Source organism: Piliocolobus tephrosceles, chromosome 9 (genome assembly GCF_002776525.5).
Source record: "Piliocolobus tephrosceles isolate RC106 chromosome 9, ASM277652v3, whole genome shotgun sequence".
NCBI classification, from domain to species: domain Eukaryota; kingdom Metazoa; phylum Chordata; class Mammalia; order Primates; family Cercopithecidae; genus Piliocolobus; species Piliocolobus tephrosceles.
The window spans coordinates 113,638,469-113,654,474 of NC_045442.1; the positions used below are offsets into that span (position 1 = coordinate 113,638,469).

The 16,006-nt window shown below is 37.0% G+C and overlaps 1 protein-coding gene across 3 annotated transcripts in view; it reads right to left on the bottom strand.

Moving 5' to 3' along the window:
* STAM (signal transducing adaptor molecule) overlaps nucleotides 1-16,006 on the bottom strand; it is a 74,612-nt gene that overhangs the window by 18,819 nt on the left and 39,787 nt on the right. For all 3 annotated transcript variants that reach the window (XM_023223181.2, XM_023223182.2, XM_023223183.1), the window contains 4 exons: nucleotides 10,945-11,020; nucleotides 10,768-10,863; nucleotides 7,554-7,700; nucleotides 1,750-1,840 (listed from right to left, as the gene is read on the bottom strand). In XM_023223181.2, the coding sequence (XP_023078949.1) occupies nucleotides 1,750-1,840; nucleotides 7,554-7,700; nucleotides 10,768-10,863; nucleotides 10,945-11,020 (410 nt within the window). The remainder of the gene's footprint in view (nucleotides 1-1,749; nucleotides 1,841-7,553; nucleotides 7,701-10,767; nucleotides 10,864-10,944; nucleotides 11,021-16,006) is intronic.

The window sequence follows — 16,006 nt, forward strand, 5'->3', positions numbered from 1 at the left end:
TAAAAATCCAAAATATTATTATATCCAACAATCTGAAGAAGTAGAAAAAGACATCAAGGTAAAAGGTATTCTTCCTTCAACAGCATAGTTAGAAACTAGAACATATCCTGATATATTGAACAAAAATCATTTTGTCAGTTTTATTCATTCATTCACAACTGAAACTTTAAAAATAAATTAACAAAATCGGAGCAGCATGGTAACTCCTATTTTTACTGAACAAATACAGTGTAAATTATTCTGGGTAATAAAAAATACAAACTCTTAGATCTACTTTTCTTTTTCAGCTGCAGATATTTTACATTTTCCTTGACCTTTTAAATGTATTCCTATAGCTTAAGTTTTCAAAATAATCATCAAAATTGCCTGGAAAGTCAAGAGTATCAAGCTTCACTGCAGACTTACTAAATCAAAGCTTTAAAGGTAATCTTGGAGAATCATGATTTTATTGCTCCAAGGGTAATTCTTATCAGTCTAAAGACTCAATGTAACAAATCCACCAAAATAGATCTCAAATGTGTCTCCTCTATCTCCACCACTACTCCCCCAGTGCAGACCATCACCATGTCATTCAGGTTCTGAAATGTAATCTCAGGGCATTGATTATGCTGCTTTCAACTCAATCCAGAGCCCTTTCTGCTCCTCCACTCTTGTTTTAGATTAATAAAGAACCAACATGAAAACAAAACTTTAAAGCTACTAAAAGTCAATATAGAAAACTATATTTTAGGACCCTGAGGTAGAGAACAATATTTTTTAAAAGCCACTAAAAAGTAAAAATCATAACAAAAAAGCAAACAGCTCTGGCCTTCTCAAAACTTAAAATTTCTACTTGATGAAATACACCATTATCAAAGTTAAGGTCAAAAACCAGGAGTAGATATCTACAATAATTAGATAACAAATTAGTATTTCAAATAAAGACTTCTACATATCATTATTTTATTTAACAAAAGACAATTTACCCAAGAGAAAATCATAATGACCAGTGAATATACAAAAAAGAACTCAGTCTCACTAGCAATCAAAAAAATTAAAATTAAAATAACAGGACATCATTTTAAACCTACCAGATTCACAAAAGTTAAACTCTTAAGATTACTAAGTGTTGTCAGAGATTAATAATAGCTTTCATACACTGCTAATGGAAAAGGAAATCATACAACCATTTAGCAAAACTGAAGATGTACGAATGCCATGATCCAACAATATTGCTTTTAGTCACACATAATAGAGACAGTCACATATATGTGCACAGAGAATATGTACAAGAATATTCACTGCAGCTTAATTTTAGTAAAAAAATAATAATAATAATCAGAAAGAATCCACACATCCATCAGTAGAAAGATAGAAAAATGTGGTACACTCATTAGTACACTGGAATATTACAGAACAGTTAATGGATATGTCACATGAATAGATCTTAAACATAATGTTGCATGAGAAAAGCAAGTGGCAAATGGCACTTCAAGTGTACTACCTATGAAAAACAAATTTGTTAGACACAAAAAAGCACTTGATATTGTTTTTGGATACACAGTATAGTAAAAAACTGTCATAAAAACATAGATTCAAAGGACACAGGTAACAGTAATTGCATCTCAAGAGGAAAGGAAAGAATACTGAGGAGGGCAACACAGTAGATTTCAGCTTTTGCTATAAAGTTCTATTTATTTTATCTTTAAATATCTCAGAGAAAAAACAGAGGCTTATCTTCTTCCCACCATCAGGGACTTAAAAACGCACCTTTTGCTAAATCTTCTTCTTCTTTTTTGTTAGCCACAGTACCAGGATCCTTGGCTGCAAGAGCTGGGCTTGCTTTTGCTTGTTCTGCAGCCTGACAAAAAAGAGGAACACAGTATTTGACGGTTGTTATCAAATTCTCCTCCTCTTACCTACCCCTAAGAATTTGCAAAACTTTTCTCATCAATCTAGCACAGATTACTGAAAAAAGAAATCCAAACTGCGGCAGCTTCCACCTTAAAGGGAGAGGGAAAAGAATCCGAATTGGAGGACACAGAGAGCAACCGGACACTTACAGGAGGCAACCTAGGCATACCCTCCCAGGTCTGTGTCAAGAAGTTCAACTAAAAGCATATGGTACACAAACCAGAGAAGACAGCCTAGAGAAGATTTCAATGTGTTTTAAAAAAACTCCAGGCCGAGCGCGGTGGCTTAAGCCTGTAATCCCAGCACTTTGGGAGGCCGAGGCGGGTGGATCACGAGGTCAGGAGATCGAGACCATCCTGGCTAACATGGTGAAACCCCGTCTCTACTAAAAATACAAAAAACTAGCCGGGCGCGGTGGCGGGCGCCTGTAGTCCCAGCTACTCGGAAGCTGAGGCGGGAGAATGGCGTGACCCCGGGAGGCGGAGCTTGCAGTGAGCCGAGATCGCGCCACTGCACTCCAGCCTGGGCGACACAGCGAGACTCTGTCTCAAAAAAAAAAACCTCCAAAACCAGAAAAGGGGCTGGGAGACAGAAAGAGATAATTACTTTAAACATAAATAGTTAAAAAAAATTTTAATATCTATTAATAGTTATATTTATCATTTCCTTTTGGATCATGTATCAGGATGTTATCTTCAGGAACTCATATACATATACATATATAACAATATAAATGCTCAAAAATCCTACTTTGTAAACCAAATTACAAGTAGCTAATTCTGACAGTATATCACTGCCTCTATTAAATTACATAAATAAGGGAATGCACAACAAACAAACATATAAATCAATTCACACTTCTGGAATTATAAGTTTCCAAGCCTATGGGCTTCCATGGCCTCTCAGTTTTTGCAAAGCATTCAAGGCAAATCAGAATTTCGCCTATCTTACCAACCTCATCTCCAATCATTCTACCAGTTACCAGAAACTGCCAGCAGTTCCTGAGCGGTCTATATACCAGTACTTTACAAGTCTGACACTCATTTGCTTCTACTCACAATGTTCTCCCACTATGGCTTCTTTTGCTCCATTCACTTTTTCCCTTTTGAGTTTGAACACATCAGTCAGTAATCAGCTAAAATATCACACTCGATGAAGGAAGCATCCCTAAACCTGTTAATTACACATTCTCTTGTTTGTTCTTATAACACCTTTAAACAAGGTACTGTAATTTGAGTGGTTAAGAATGTAAGTTATGGAGTCAGGCAGACATGAGATCAAATCCCAGATCTCCCACTTTCTAGCTGGATGACATTGGGCAACTTAGCCTTGGTGCCTCAAATTCCTCATCAATAAAATGAGTACAATAATAGCACCTACACTTCATGGGCACCTCACAGCCTATTTAGAATATTAAATTAACACATGTGATTCCAACATTAGATGAGATGGGCTCATTCAGGGTTTAAAACAAAAAGCATGTAACATTACCTCCAGGGCTTATAATGTATGTAGAGGTAATACACATGACAACTACAGTGTAAATAGACCTCTATGGATGCACAGTTTCTATATTTTACATCAAATATTAACTCAAAGTAGATCATGAAAAGTTATGAATGTATATTGTCATTCTCAGGGCAAACAATTTAAAAATGGAATTCTAAAAAACATTCAAATTGCCACATGTACAGCACTTAGAACAGTGACTGGAACATTGTAACAGGCAATAATCTCAGCTTCTGTTATAATTGTCTGATTACATGTCTGTCTCCACAACCAGACTGTATGTTGCCTGAGGGAATGAGCCTAAATATTACAAGCAATCAATAAATGTTTGTTGAGGGTATGAAAGGAAAAATATTCAACATTATAGTAAAATACAGTTCTACACTCCTCACTTACTGGATTTCGTATCGTCAAACAAACACACAGGCATTTATTTATTTATTTATCTATGAGACAGAGTCCTGCTCTGTCACCCAGGCTGAAGTGCAGTGGCACGATCTCAGCTCACCGCAAGCTCCGCCTCCCGGGTTCACGCCATTCTCCTGCCTCAGCCTCCCAAATAGATGGGACTACAAGCACCCACCACCATGCCCAGCTAAGATATGTTTTTCTAAGTATATTTTTTTCATCTGAGTACAGAAGAAAATAATGTAAAAATATTAAGAAAAGTGATAAAGTCACCTGACTCATGATGATGCAGTTTTGTTAGCACTAACTTTTGATGTAAAGATAGAAGTAGGCTAGCAGCATTGCTACTGTAGTCGGCTACTAAATAAGACACGTGTTATTGTTACATTTAGAACCTGATGATAAAAAGGAACTTTGAGGCTGGGTGCGGTGGCTCAAGCCTGTAATCCCAGCACTTTGGGAGGCCGAGACGGGTGGATCACGAGGTCAGGAGATAGAGACCATCCTGGCTAACACGGTGAAACCCCGTCTCTACTAAAAAAATACACAAAAAACTAGCTGGGCGCGGTGGCGGACGCCTGTAGTCCCAGATACTCGGGAGGCTGAGGCAGGGGAATGGCGTAAACCTGGGAGGCAGAGCTTGCAGTGAGCTGAGATCTGGCTGCTGCACCCCAGCCTGGGCGACAGAGCGAGACTCCGTCTCAAAAAAAAAAAGGAACTTTGAATGAAAAGTGCACTTCAGGAACATACTGCTTCACATATCACAGTTTGTTTCTGCACTTCTCGACTGGTAGAGATTTCTTCACACACCATAAAAGTTCAAATCTGTCTAATTGTGAAGTTTGCCAAATTGTGAACAAAAATTTATATAAACCACAAAAGTTATTTCTGACCAGGCATACCTTTAGTTTTCAGAAGTGTCTGATAATTAAAACATTATCTAAAGAAAATTGAAACTAGAGATAGATCAGAATTGAGAGTATTTAACGTTGTATTCCATGAACCTCAAAAAGTTTTTTTCTTCTCAGCTCTTTTAAAAATAAATGCCTGGCCGGGCACGGTGGCTCATGCCTGTAATTCCAGCATTTTGGGAGGCTGAGGCGGGCAGATCATGAGGTCAGGAGATTGAGATCATCCTGGCTAACATGGTGAAACCCCGTTTCTACCAAAAATACAAAAAAATTAGCCAGGCTAAAAAAAAGAAAAGAAAAATATATCTTCAGAGGTTTTTGTTAAGCATGCCCTAACAAAAATCTAGTCTGATGAAAACACAGTAATAACTTAAGTAACTAAGTGGCTTTAAAATCTACAGGGAGTTCTGCAATTGAACTTGGATGATTTATTTTTTTCATTTAATGTGAAGCTCTTTACATGTAGGGTTTCTAATAAGCTTTTCAGAAACCACTAAAAAAAATCATTCTACCTCATCATATTTTACTTTATATATATATTTCTTGTAGGTGAAATATAGCTACTACGACAAGATAAGCTGTTACATACTTTATAACATCTAGATCAAAGGATGAAAAGTAAGTCCTGTCTTTACTATTGTTCCTCTATGTCCTTAATCTCTTGAACAAGAGAATAAGCTAGTTTCTCTACCAATCAAGACATAATGCTCTTGCCAGTGTTCACTCCATTGGAAGCCTGGTCTGGACAGACACATATTCACTAACCTCTCTATCAAAGAAGGCAGACTCGGGCAGTGAAAAGAACACTGAACTGAGAATCAGCATGCCTATGCTCCAGTTCCAGCTGTCAACTATGAGCTGTGGCCCTGGGCAAGTCACTTAACCACTCTGAGTCTCAGTTTCCTCATCTGTAAAAATGAGCGGATTAGATTAGAGGCTCCCTAAAACTGTTTCCGTGGCTAAGATTGTAGATTAACCAAACAAGGGTACATATGGCACAATCATTAATTCTTCCTTTTCTTACAAGAGTAAGTCCCTTTGTGGACTGAAATGCGCTTTTCACTTGGACTGAAGGCTGTCCTCTAGAGCAAACCTCAATGTGCATATAAATCTTCTGAAGATCTTGTTAAAATGGAGATAATGAACCCATAGGTCTGGAGTGGGTTCAACCATGCTGCATTTCTAACAAGTTTCTAGGTCATGCCAGTGATGCTGGTCAAACCACGTTCTGAGTTAACAAGAACCAAAGACTCTAGATATTTAGTGGGCTTGCATTTTCTCTACCTATTCTAGGTGGGTTCTCTGCAGTGAGTCTACTCTTTGATAAATAAACATTGTTTCTGTTGTCAACGAATATATAACGTCTTGGATTATCCTGCTTAAGATTATTCCTTAATTATACAGATTCTAGAAACTAGACTGAGTAGTAAAAACCAGCTATCAATTACGAATGAATGAATTTTCAAAGACATAATTTATCACTGTAAAGCCAATCAAAAATTAAAAATTTTTTTAAGAAGAAAAATGTCCTTTGCTTCCTTCCTCTCCCAAATACATTTTTGAGTTTTCACATCTCAAGAGCGCTCAGATAAACTGGAAATGCCTTGGGAAGAAAGCACATCTAGTAGGTCTGGATGAAAGCAGACAAGCTACATGACTCCCTGAAGTGGTCAAAATGTAAGCCCTCCACACTCACAGATTTCCATTCATGGTTTTACGTCACTCATTATAGTCTGTCCCAGTCAATAAACTGGGGAAAGATAGTGTAGTAAATCAGCACATATTTTAAGCTTCTTGATTAGTTGGGCATCCTAAAGGAAGGTTACCCAAAATAGAAATAGGAATAAAAAAGACATTTCTTGATTTTTTCTCTATATGACATAAATTAAAGATTGAATTTTTTTGGCACAAGGGCAGACAGGAGAGGAAAGTTTAGCTATTTAGTCATATCCACTGGGGAAAGGAAGACTTCTTTACTGGTCAGCTCTTACTAAGGAGAAATACTTCAGGTGCTTCTCTTCTCATTTACCCCTTCTAGAGTCCTCTCATTGTTAAAATACAGGAATTCATAAATTTCCTCATCAAAAGAATCTCTCAAGTCATCCCTAACTTCTAAGGATATCCTGATTTTTCAGCTGTCATTCTTTGTAGACAATTATAGCATTAAGAGCATTTAACAAGATAATGTTATCTAATTAATAAAGCTATTTTTTGTCTATTATTAAAACTGTACTGGCCGGGCTGGTGGCTCACACCTGTAATCCCAGCACTTTGGGAGGCCAAGACAGGCAGATCACCTGAGGTCAGGAGTTTGAAACCAGCCTGGCAAACAAGGTGAAACCCATCTCTATTAAAAAAAAAAAAAAAAAATTCCAGGTGTGGCCTTGCATGCCTGTAGTCCCAGCTACTCAGGAGCCTGAGGCAGAAGAATCGCTTGAACCCAGGAGGCAGAGGTTGCAGTGAGCCAAGATCACGTCCCTGCACTGCATCCTGGGTGACAAGAGTTAGACTCCGTCTCAAAAACAAACAAACAAAAACTATACCAAAAAATTTCAAAAACTGCAAATTGTTAAACCAATTCATTTATAAAGAAGGAGAGAGGCTGGAGCACATTAATATTCCATTGTAACACTTTTCTGGCACCTCTGAATGCCAGAAAACTAGTATTACTAACTACCAATACAACTAGTTACTAATACAATTAGTATTACTAATGAAAATTCCTCTGAAGTAGTAAAAAAATTACCAGGGAATGAAGAAAAAAATTCAAATAAACATAGCTATTTAAGACAAACAAACTGCAGCACACACACAGCTTCATTCCCAAAATACCTGAGAGCCAATAGCTGGGAACGTAACTCCTTGCTCCTTAAGATTCTTAATCATTGCTGATATTAGACTAAGCTGTGGGTCATTCTTAAATTCATCTGTCCATTCAACCATAAGAGCCTTTAATTTTTCACATACTTTAGGATGACCCTGTAAAATAGAAAAAGAAATAAAAGAGCACCAATTTCCTAGCCAATGATTTAATACAGACATTTTAAATATAAAATTATAAAGTTATAGATTTTTTTGATTACAAATTACGCATAGCTATAGACAAATAAGAAAATATACTTATTAGAAATAAAACGAATGTTCGCACTATAAAAAAACCCATAATATATATCTCACTTCAAAATTAAAGCATTAAATAGGTAATAACATTTTGGAGATCTGAAAGGACTTCAGAATATTTTGCAATGAAGTAAGGTTTGTACATCAGTAAGACAAGGAAAAATGTCTGTTTGCTTTTTGCAAAGCAATACGAAAGTTGGAAGGTGAGAATAAACGATATAGTTCCTTTATTCCGATTTCCTGACTTCTTAATGTTCAGGACTATGCATTTTTTCCATGATGCTTAACTATCTGGGGCCTGGTTTGAGATACACTGCATGCTAATCATCTTGAAAATTTAATTTCTTCAAAATAACATAACTTTTTTTTTTCCCTGAGACAGTCTCACCCTGTGGCCCAGGCTGGAGTACAGCAGCTGGATCTCAGCTCACTGCAACCTCCGCCTCCCAGGAGGGGGAGGAGTTCAAGCGATTCTCCTGTCTCAACCTCCCGAGTAGGATTATAGGCGCGCACCACAATGCCCAGCTAGTTTTTGTACTTTTAGCAGAAGCGGGATTTCACCATTTTGGCCAGGCTGGTCTTGAACTCCTGACCTCAAGTGATTCGCCCACCTCAGCCTCCCAAAGTGCTGCGATTACAGGCATGAACCACCGCATGCAGCTCAAAATAACGTTAACTCTTTATGGTTGATGTACAACACTGATTCAGGTTAGTCTAAGGCAGGTGTGCAGGGCACTTTTCTTCTGTATTAAAGAAAGAGATAAATGTAGTGAGTTTTCAAAATAAGTTATTTTACTCATTGCTTTATGGAAAAAAACCTGGCCAGTTCATTAAAATACTGATGTATCTTCATAGTGGCAATAATCTAAAGTCTTATTATTTGATGTAATAGATATAAAGAAACCTTCACAGATAGTAGAGAAAAGTGAAGCTAACTCCTCTATGAAATGTCATAAATGTATTTCAAATTAATGTTTACTAAATAATTAGCTAAAGCTTTTAAAAGTGGAGAAGGTTAGACTTTTAGATTACTCTATTAGAATAAAAAGAATTCTTCCTAAGTGTACGTAATCTGTATTTTGGCCAGCGAGCATATAATGGATTTGTAAATGCTTTATTGAGACTATACATGAACTTAATTTGTTTAATAAAAGGAAATTTTTAAAAAGGGCAGGATGTTGGCTGGGCGGGGTGGCTCACACCTGTAATCCCAGCACTTTGGGAGGCTGAGGCAGGCAATCACAAGGTCAGGAGTTCGAGACCAGCCTGACCAACATGGCAAAACCCGTCTCTACTAAAACTTACAAAAACCAGCCAGGAGTGGGGGCGCATGCCTGTAATCCCAGCTACTCAGGAGGCTGAGGCAGAAGAATCGCTTGAACCCGGAAGGCGGAGGTTGCAGTGAGCTGAGATCACGCCACTGTACTTCAGCCTGGGTGACAAAGTGAGACGCAGTCTCAGACAAAAAAAAAAAAAGATGGAACGTTATGAAGTACAAAACCAGTATGTTCATTGTAAAACATTCAGAAAAAAAGAGAAGTCCTCTTGCCTACAGGTAGTCGTTTTTTGAAATGGCTGTTTGCACTATTATACACAGGTTTGTATACCACATTTTTCACCTACATTACAAAAAACATGGTATTAGAATCTCTTCATAAACAGTTGTACATCTCAACGGACATTCAGGACATTAAAAGACAATGTTTATTAATTAGTAGAAAATAACTAAATATTAATGCATAAAGCAGGCGAGAGAAAGAATTATCACTTAACCATGATGTTCAAAAAGTATAGAATTTTAAATTCTCACTATATTTCTACACAGCTTTTTTTCTACTATAACCTGGAACTACTCATTTTTCCCAAAAACATCAGGCATTTTCCCTTTTAACAAACAAAAACTTTCTCTTGATTTATAATAGTCCCCCTAAATAAGCTAAAAATAATTACCTTTAGAATGCACAAATTTTTACTGGGAAAACTCACCTATTACTAATTGGAAATTTAAAACTTTCCTGAATTGTGTGACTGGAATTCTACACAGTTGAGTGGGCAGCTGTAGGGTCACCAGTTCTCCCTGCTTTTTGCTGTGTCCCAACAGAAAAACAGAGTGCCTTGTCCCGCTCTGTGACCCTGCCAGCTGCATGTTTTCCACCATAGGTTTGGACCCAAACTGGGGCCTTGAACATTTTCAGGCACTGATAAAGTTGTTCAGGTTGCGGCTCAAAACACCAAAAGATCAAATGTGTTGCTAAAAACGTAGAAACCAGCCCCGACCTTGAGTCAAATTCCTTAAATCCTCCTATAAATCTGCAGCCCTCATAAGTTTCCCTAATAAATGCTTTAGACTGATCACCCTGGCATTTAGTGCCTCTTTTTTTGGACTCTCATCTGGCCCTATCTGGAACAGTTTGGGGCAGTTCCTTGTGGGAACTCTCCCACCACCACTTTTGAGGCAACTCCAGCTGCGGGTTCGGCCAGTAAGAACAGCAGTACAGTATTAAATCCTGTGATGGCCAGGAAGTGGCCTTATTGATAAAGATAAAAACTCAACGGTGCCATAGACTTTTGGCAGTATTTCTGAAAGGTTTTCCATTAGGAAAATATCTTGTGCCTACAAAAACGGTACCTAAAATAGACTGATATTATTTAATTAGATACAGAAATACCTGTTTCTTATCAGATGAAAGTATGATGGAAAAGAACAGGTTAAAAATACTGTAATATGGCTTGAAAAAACTAACTCAAAGTTACATGAATCTGCAGTCTCTTCAGCAAAACATAATATTTATTTATATATTGGATAGACACATCCTAGAAAGGATTTCTTAAAAAGCACAGAATAGTCCTTTGTGAAGATTTAAACAATAAAATATGTGAAGAAAGAAGACTGCCTTAATTAATTTTTGGACATAATGCTCCTTACCTTATTTAATACGTTGCTTACTTCACTAGCAAAATCTCTTGAACATACTTCTAAATGAAAAATTTTGCCACAGTTTGACACACATGCTCCTAGAAGCTAAAAGCACAAAATCAGAAGTTAAAGGGGCTCCACTGTGGCAGATAATTTTGTGGTACAGGTTAAAACAAAACCACTCACAGTCAAAGCCTGCATAGCAACGTGAGGATCTTTGTGGTTCACTCTTCTCATAATAGACCGAAGACAATCCTTAGGTCTAAAAAACGAGAAAAGTAAAAATTACTTAATAATACATCTAGTTTCCCGCTGTCCCTTAACTGTTATAGACAAAAGACTATGATAAAAAGGGAGACTATGATAAAGTAGGGAAATTTAATTTTTATTAATAACATGGTTGAAAAACTGTAAATTAGTTCCTTTAAATTTTTCAAACAAAATTAACAGGCTCTCTTATTAGTAATCATAGATGAGGCATTTCAGGATAATTCTGGGTAGGAAAAAAAACAAGCTTTGAAAATAAAATGGTAGGCCATGACTTCCACTTCCAGCCAGGGTGGAAAAACAGACCAGACTATACACTCCCGTTGTAAACAATTAGAAAACTGGAAAAACAGATTGAAAATACACGTTGAGGTTAACTTTTTAAAGACATGAGGCCACAAGCAGTACTGAATGATAATCCACAAGAAGGAAAATTAATTAGATAAGCCAGAAGTTTGCCTCAACTTTCTGCCTGGAGGCAGTTTCCAAGTATCAGTGAAGACTGTCTGAAAAACCCACGCATGCACAGGTGAAAAACTCCATGAAACTGGTCAAAAAGTGACCAGGGCAATATGCTAAAGAGATCCAAAGTTCACACAGTTGTCAGAGATGAGACCACAGTGAAGCATCTATTGAAAATCCAGAGCATTCAGTGGATATACAGGGGAGTTCAGACCCTAGCAACGCAGCTCAACCATACCTACACATGGCCTAACAACATAAGCCACAGACAAATGTAACAACTTCTGAAAAATAAAGTCCAACACTCCTTAACAGGAATACAACACCTGATGCTCAACAATGTAAAATTCAAAATACTAAGCATTCAATAAAATGATATGAAGACATGATATGAAGAAGAACACTATCATACACAACTAGCAGAAAATTCAGTCAACTGAGAATGCAGAAATAACAAAGATGATGAAATTAGCAGTCAAGGACTTTATACAAGCTATTAAAGTATGCTGGAAATCATCCACATAATCATGAAGAAATGATATATGAAAAAGTGCCCAGATAAAACTCTAGAGACAAAAAATATGTAAAGTGAAAAATGGATGGAATTAATCAGGTAAGAATGAAAGATCAGTAAATTTGAAAATACGCTGAAAGTATCTAAACTGAAGTACAGAGAGAAAAAAAATGAAAAAATTTAACAGAGAGCCACTACTACAAATACTTTCAAGAGAGAAATGAAAATAAAATAGCTTGGGTGCAGTGGCTCACACCTATAATCCCAGCACTTTGGGAAGCTGAGGCGGGCAGATGGCTTGAGGCCGGAAGTTCGAGACCAGCCTGGGCAACACTGTGAAACCTCATCTCTACAAAAAAAAAATAAAAAATACAAAAATTAGCCAGAAATGGTCCCAGCTCCTACGGGCGCAGGGAATGGCCTAAGGTGGGAGGGTCACTTGAGCCCCAGAGGTCGAGGATGCAGTGAGCTGTGATGGCAACACTGTACTCCATCCTGAGAGACAGAGTGAGACCCTGTCTCAAAAAAAAGTTTTAAATTAAAAAAAAAACCATAAAAACTATTTGGTTGATACACAAAAGACAGAAAGAGAAAACAGAAGAAACATAACCAATCATCTAGAAAAATGGCAGAGTAAGACTGTAATCCAACTATACTTGTATCAGTTCACTACCATTAGCAGTTTTCATAACAAGGAATACTAACAGGGATAAAGAGAGACGGTACATAATAATAAAACGGTTAAGTCCCCCAAGAAAACATAATTCTAAATGTGTATGAACACAATAATAGAACTTCAAAATATATAAAGGAAACATCGATAGAGCTGAAAGGAAAAACAGACAAATCTACTGGAAACTTCAACATGCCCCCTCAATGACTTGATAACACAAGAAAAAAAATTACTGATATGGAATACTTGAATGGCACTATCATACAACGTGACCTGACTGGCATTCCACAACAATCCACCCACCCATGGCACTATACCCATTTTTTCCCATGTACATGGAAAATTCAACAAAATGGACTACATTCTGTCCTATAAAACAAACACCCATAAATTTGAAAGGACTAAAGTCATACAAAGTACATTCCTTGACCATAACAAAATTAAACTACAAATTGATAACAAAATGATAGCATAAAAATATCCAAATATTTGGAAATCAAATAACATATATCTAACGCTTACATCAAATGAAATCACAGAACCATAATTTCCCTTAAGGACATGAAAATGAAAGCACACTATCCAGTATTCTGTATAAGAATGTTCACACAGGCTCTGCTCATAGAGTCAAAACCTGGATACAATCCAAATGCTCATCAACAGATGAAAGGATAAACTGCAATATATTAACACAATGTAACACCTCTTCCCCAAAAAACAGGAATATTGATACACACAAAAATATGAATTCATCTTAAAAACATATTTAGTGCTAGACACAGGAGTACTAACAATACCATTTCATTTTATGAAATTCTAGAAAAGGAAATTTAATCTATAGTGACAATGCATATTAGTAACTGCATAAGGTAGAAGGAACTTTTGGGAGTGATTAAATGCTATCTTGGTTGGGATGATACTTATATAGGTGTATATATTTGTCAAAACGCATCAAACTATCAAACCATACATGTACAAGGGATGCATTTTTTGTTGTAGATAAATCATAGCTCAGTAAAAACAGATCTATTTAAATGACAGGTCAAGCATGTAGCAAACATGCATTTCATGGGGATGTTTTATGGTAATTAGTGATAATAGTAAAGCAGAGTAACCATTCATATAACCTATGAAACATCATGTGCTTAGGCTCTCAAAAATTATATAATAGCAAAGGACTTATTCAGTGTTCAAAACATTCACAGCAAACCAAGTCCTCCATTTACTGAAGTACAGTTCCTTGCCCATGATGCCAGTTACCAGGCAGTAATAGGCACTAACAAGATTCATACCTGTCACTCTCAAACATGCTATGTTCTGGCCACAGATGTGCCTCCCAATAAATTAAGATAACATAAACAGGGAGTCTTTATATAAGTCAAAAGGATAGCCTCAAAATATTAAATCATCAGATTAAAATGACATATATTTTCCTCTAATAACACATTGTCAACATCTATAAATTATTTCAACTGAAAATAATACAATATATTATTCTCAAGGGCATATGGACATTACACAGGATAAACAATGTTAAGTCACAAAACAAGTCTCTACAGATTTTAAAAGATAAAAAAAACATAGAAAGCATGTTCCCCAAAGACAGTAGAATAAAATTTGAAAGAACAAAGAAATGTAGAAAATTAAAATATGTGAAAATCAACATCCTCCTAAATAGCCAATGGCTCAAAGAAAAAAAATCACAGGTGAAATCAGAAAATACTTTGAGATTAATGAAAAGGAAAACATAACCCAAGAAAAATTAAGGGTACAGTAAAAACAGTGCTCAGAAGGAAATTTATACCTATAAGCACCTACATTTAAAAAAAAAAAAAAGATGATCTCAATACTACCTCACACCCATCAGGATGGCTACTACAAAGAAAAACAGAAATAATCTAAGTGTTGACAAAGATGTGGAGAAACTGAAACACTTGTGCACTGTTGGTGGGAATGTAAAATGCTACAGGTGCCGTGTAAAACAGTATAATGGTTCCTTGAATAATTAAAAATAGAATTACCATATGCTCCAGCAATTCCACTTCCGGGTATATACCCCAAAGGACTGAAAGCAGGCAGGGTCTGGAGGAGACAGTGGTGCACCAGTGTTCACAGCAGTATTATTCGCAATAGCTAAAAGGTGGAAGCAACCCAAGTGTCCACAGACACATAAATGGATAAGCAAAATGTGGTATATACATACAGGGAATACTATTCGGCCTTTATAAAAAGGCAATTCTGACATATGCTACAACAGGGATGAATCTTAAAGCCATTATGCTAAATGAAATAAGTTGGTCACAACAGGACAAATGCTGTATGATGCCCCTTAGATGAGGTACTAAGAGTAGTCAAAATCAAGACCAGGCACAGTGGCTTGCACCTATAATTCCAGCACTTTGGGAGATGAAGGTAGAAAGATTGCTCCAGCCCAGGTGTGTGAGACCAGCCTGGGCAATATAGTGGGACCCTGTCTCTACAAGAAATTTTTAAAATGAGCCGGACATGGTGGCACACACCATGTGCTACTGCACTCCAGCCTCAGTGGCAGAGTGAGACCATATCTTCAAAATTAAAAAAAAAAAAAAGAGTAGTCAAAATCATAGACAGAAAGTGGCTGCCAGGGGGCCTGGAGAGCAGGGAATGGGGAGTTGTTGTTCAATTTTGTTCAATTGTTTAATGGGTATACAGTTTCAGTTTTAAAGAGTTCTGCTACTCAGGAGGCTGAGGCAGGAGAATGGCGTGAACCCGGGAGGCGGAGCTTGCAGTGAGCTGAGATTGCACCACTGCACTCCAGCCTGGGCAACAAGAGCGAGACTCCGTCTCAAAAAAAAAAAAAAAAAAAAAAAAGAGTTCTGGAGGTAGATGGTGACTATAGTTCACAACATAATGCAGGTATTCAATACCATTAAGATGGCAAATTTTATGCTATGTTTATTTTGCTACAATCTAAAGAATTGGGAAAAAAGATCTCAAATCAATAACCTAAGATCATACCTTAAGAAACCAGGAAAAGCTTTTTGATGTGCTGCTGAATCCGGTTTGCCAGTATTTTATTGAGGATTTTTGCATCGATGTTCATCAGGGAGATTGGTCTAAAATTCTCTTTTTTTGTTGTGTCTCTGCCAGGCTTTGGTATCAGGATGATGCTGGCCTCATAAAATGAGTTAGGGAGGATTCCCTCTTTTTCTATTGATTGGAATAGTTTCAGAAGGAATGGTACCAGCTCCTCCTTGTACCTCTGGTAGAATTCAGCTGTGAATCCATCTGGTCCTGGGCTTTTTTTGGTGGGTAGGCTATTAATTGTTGCCTCAATTTCAGAGCCTGCTATT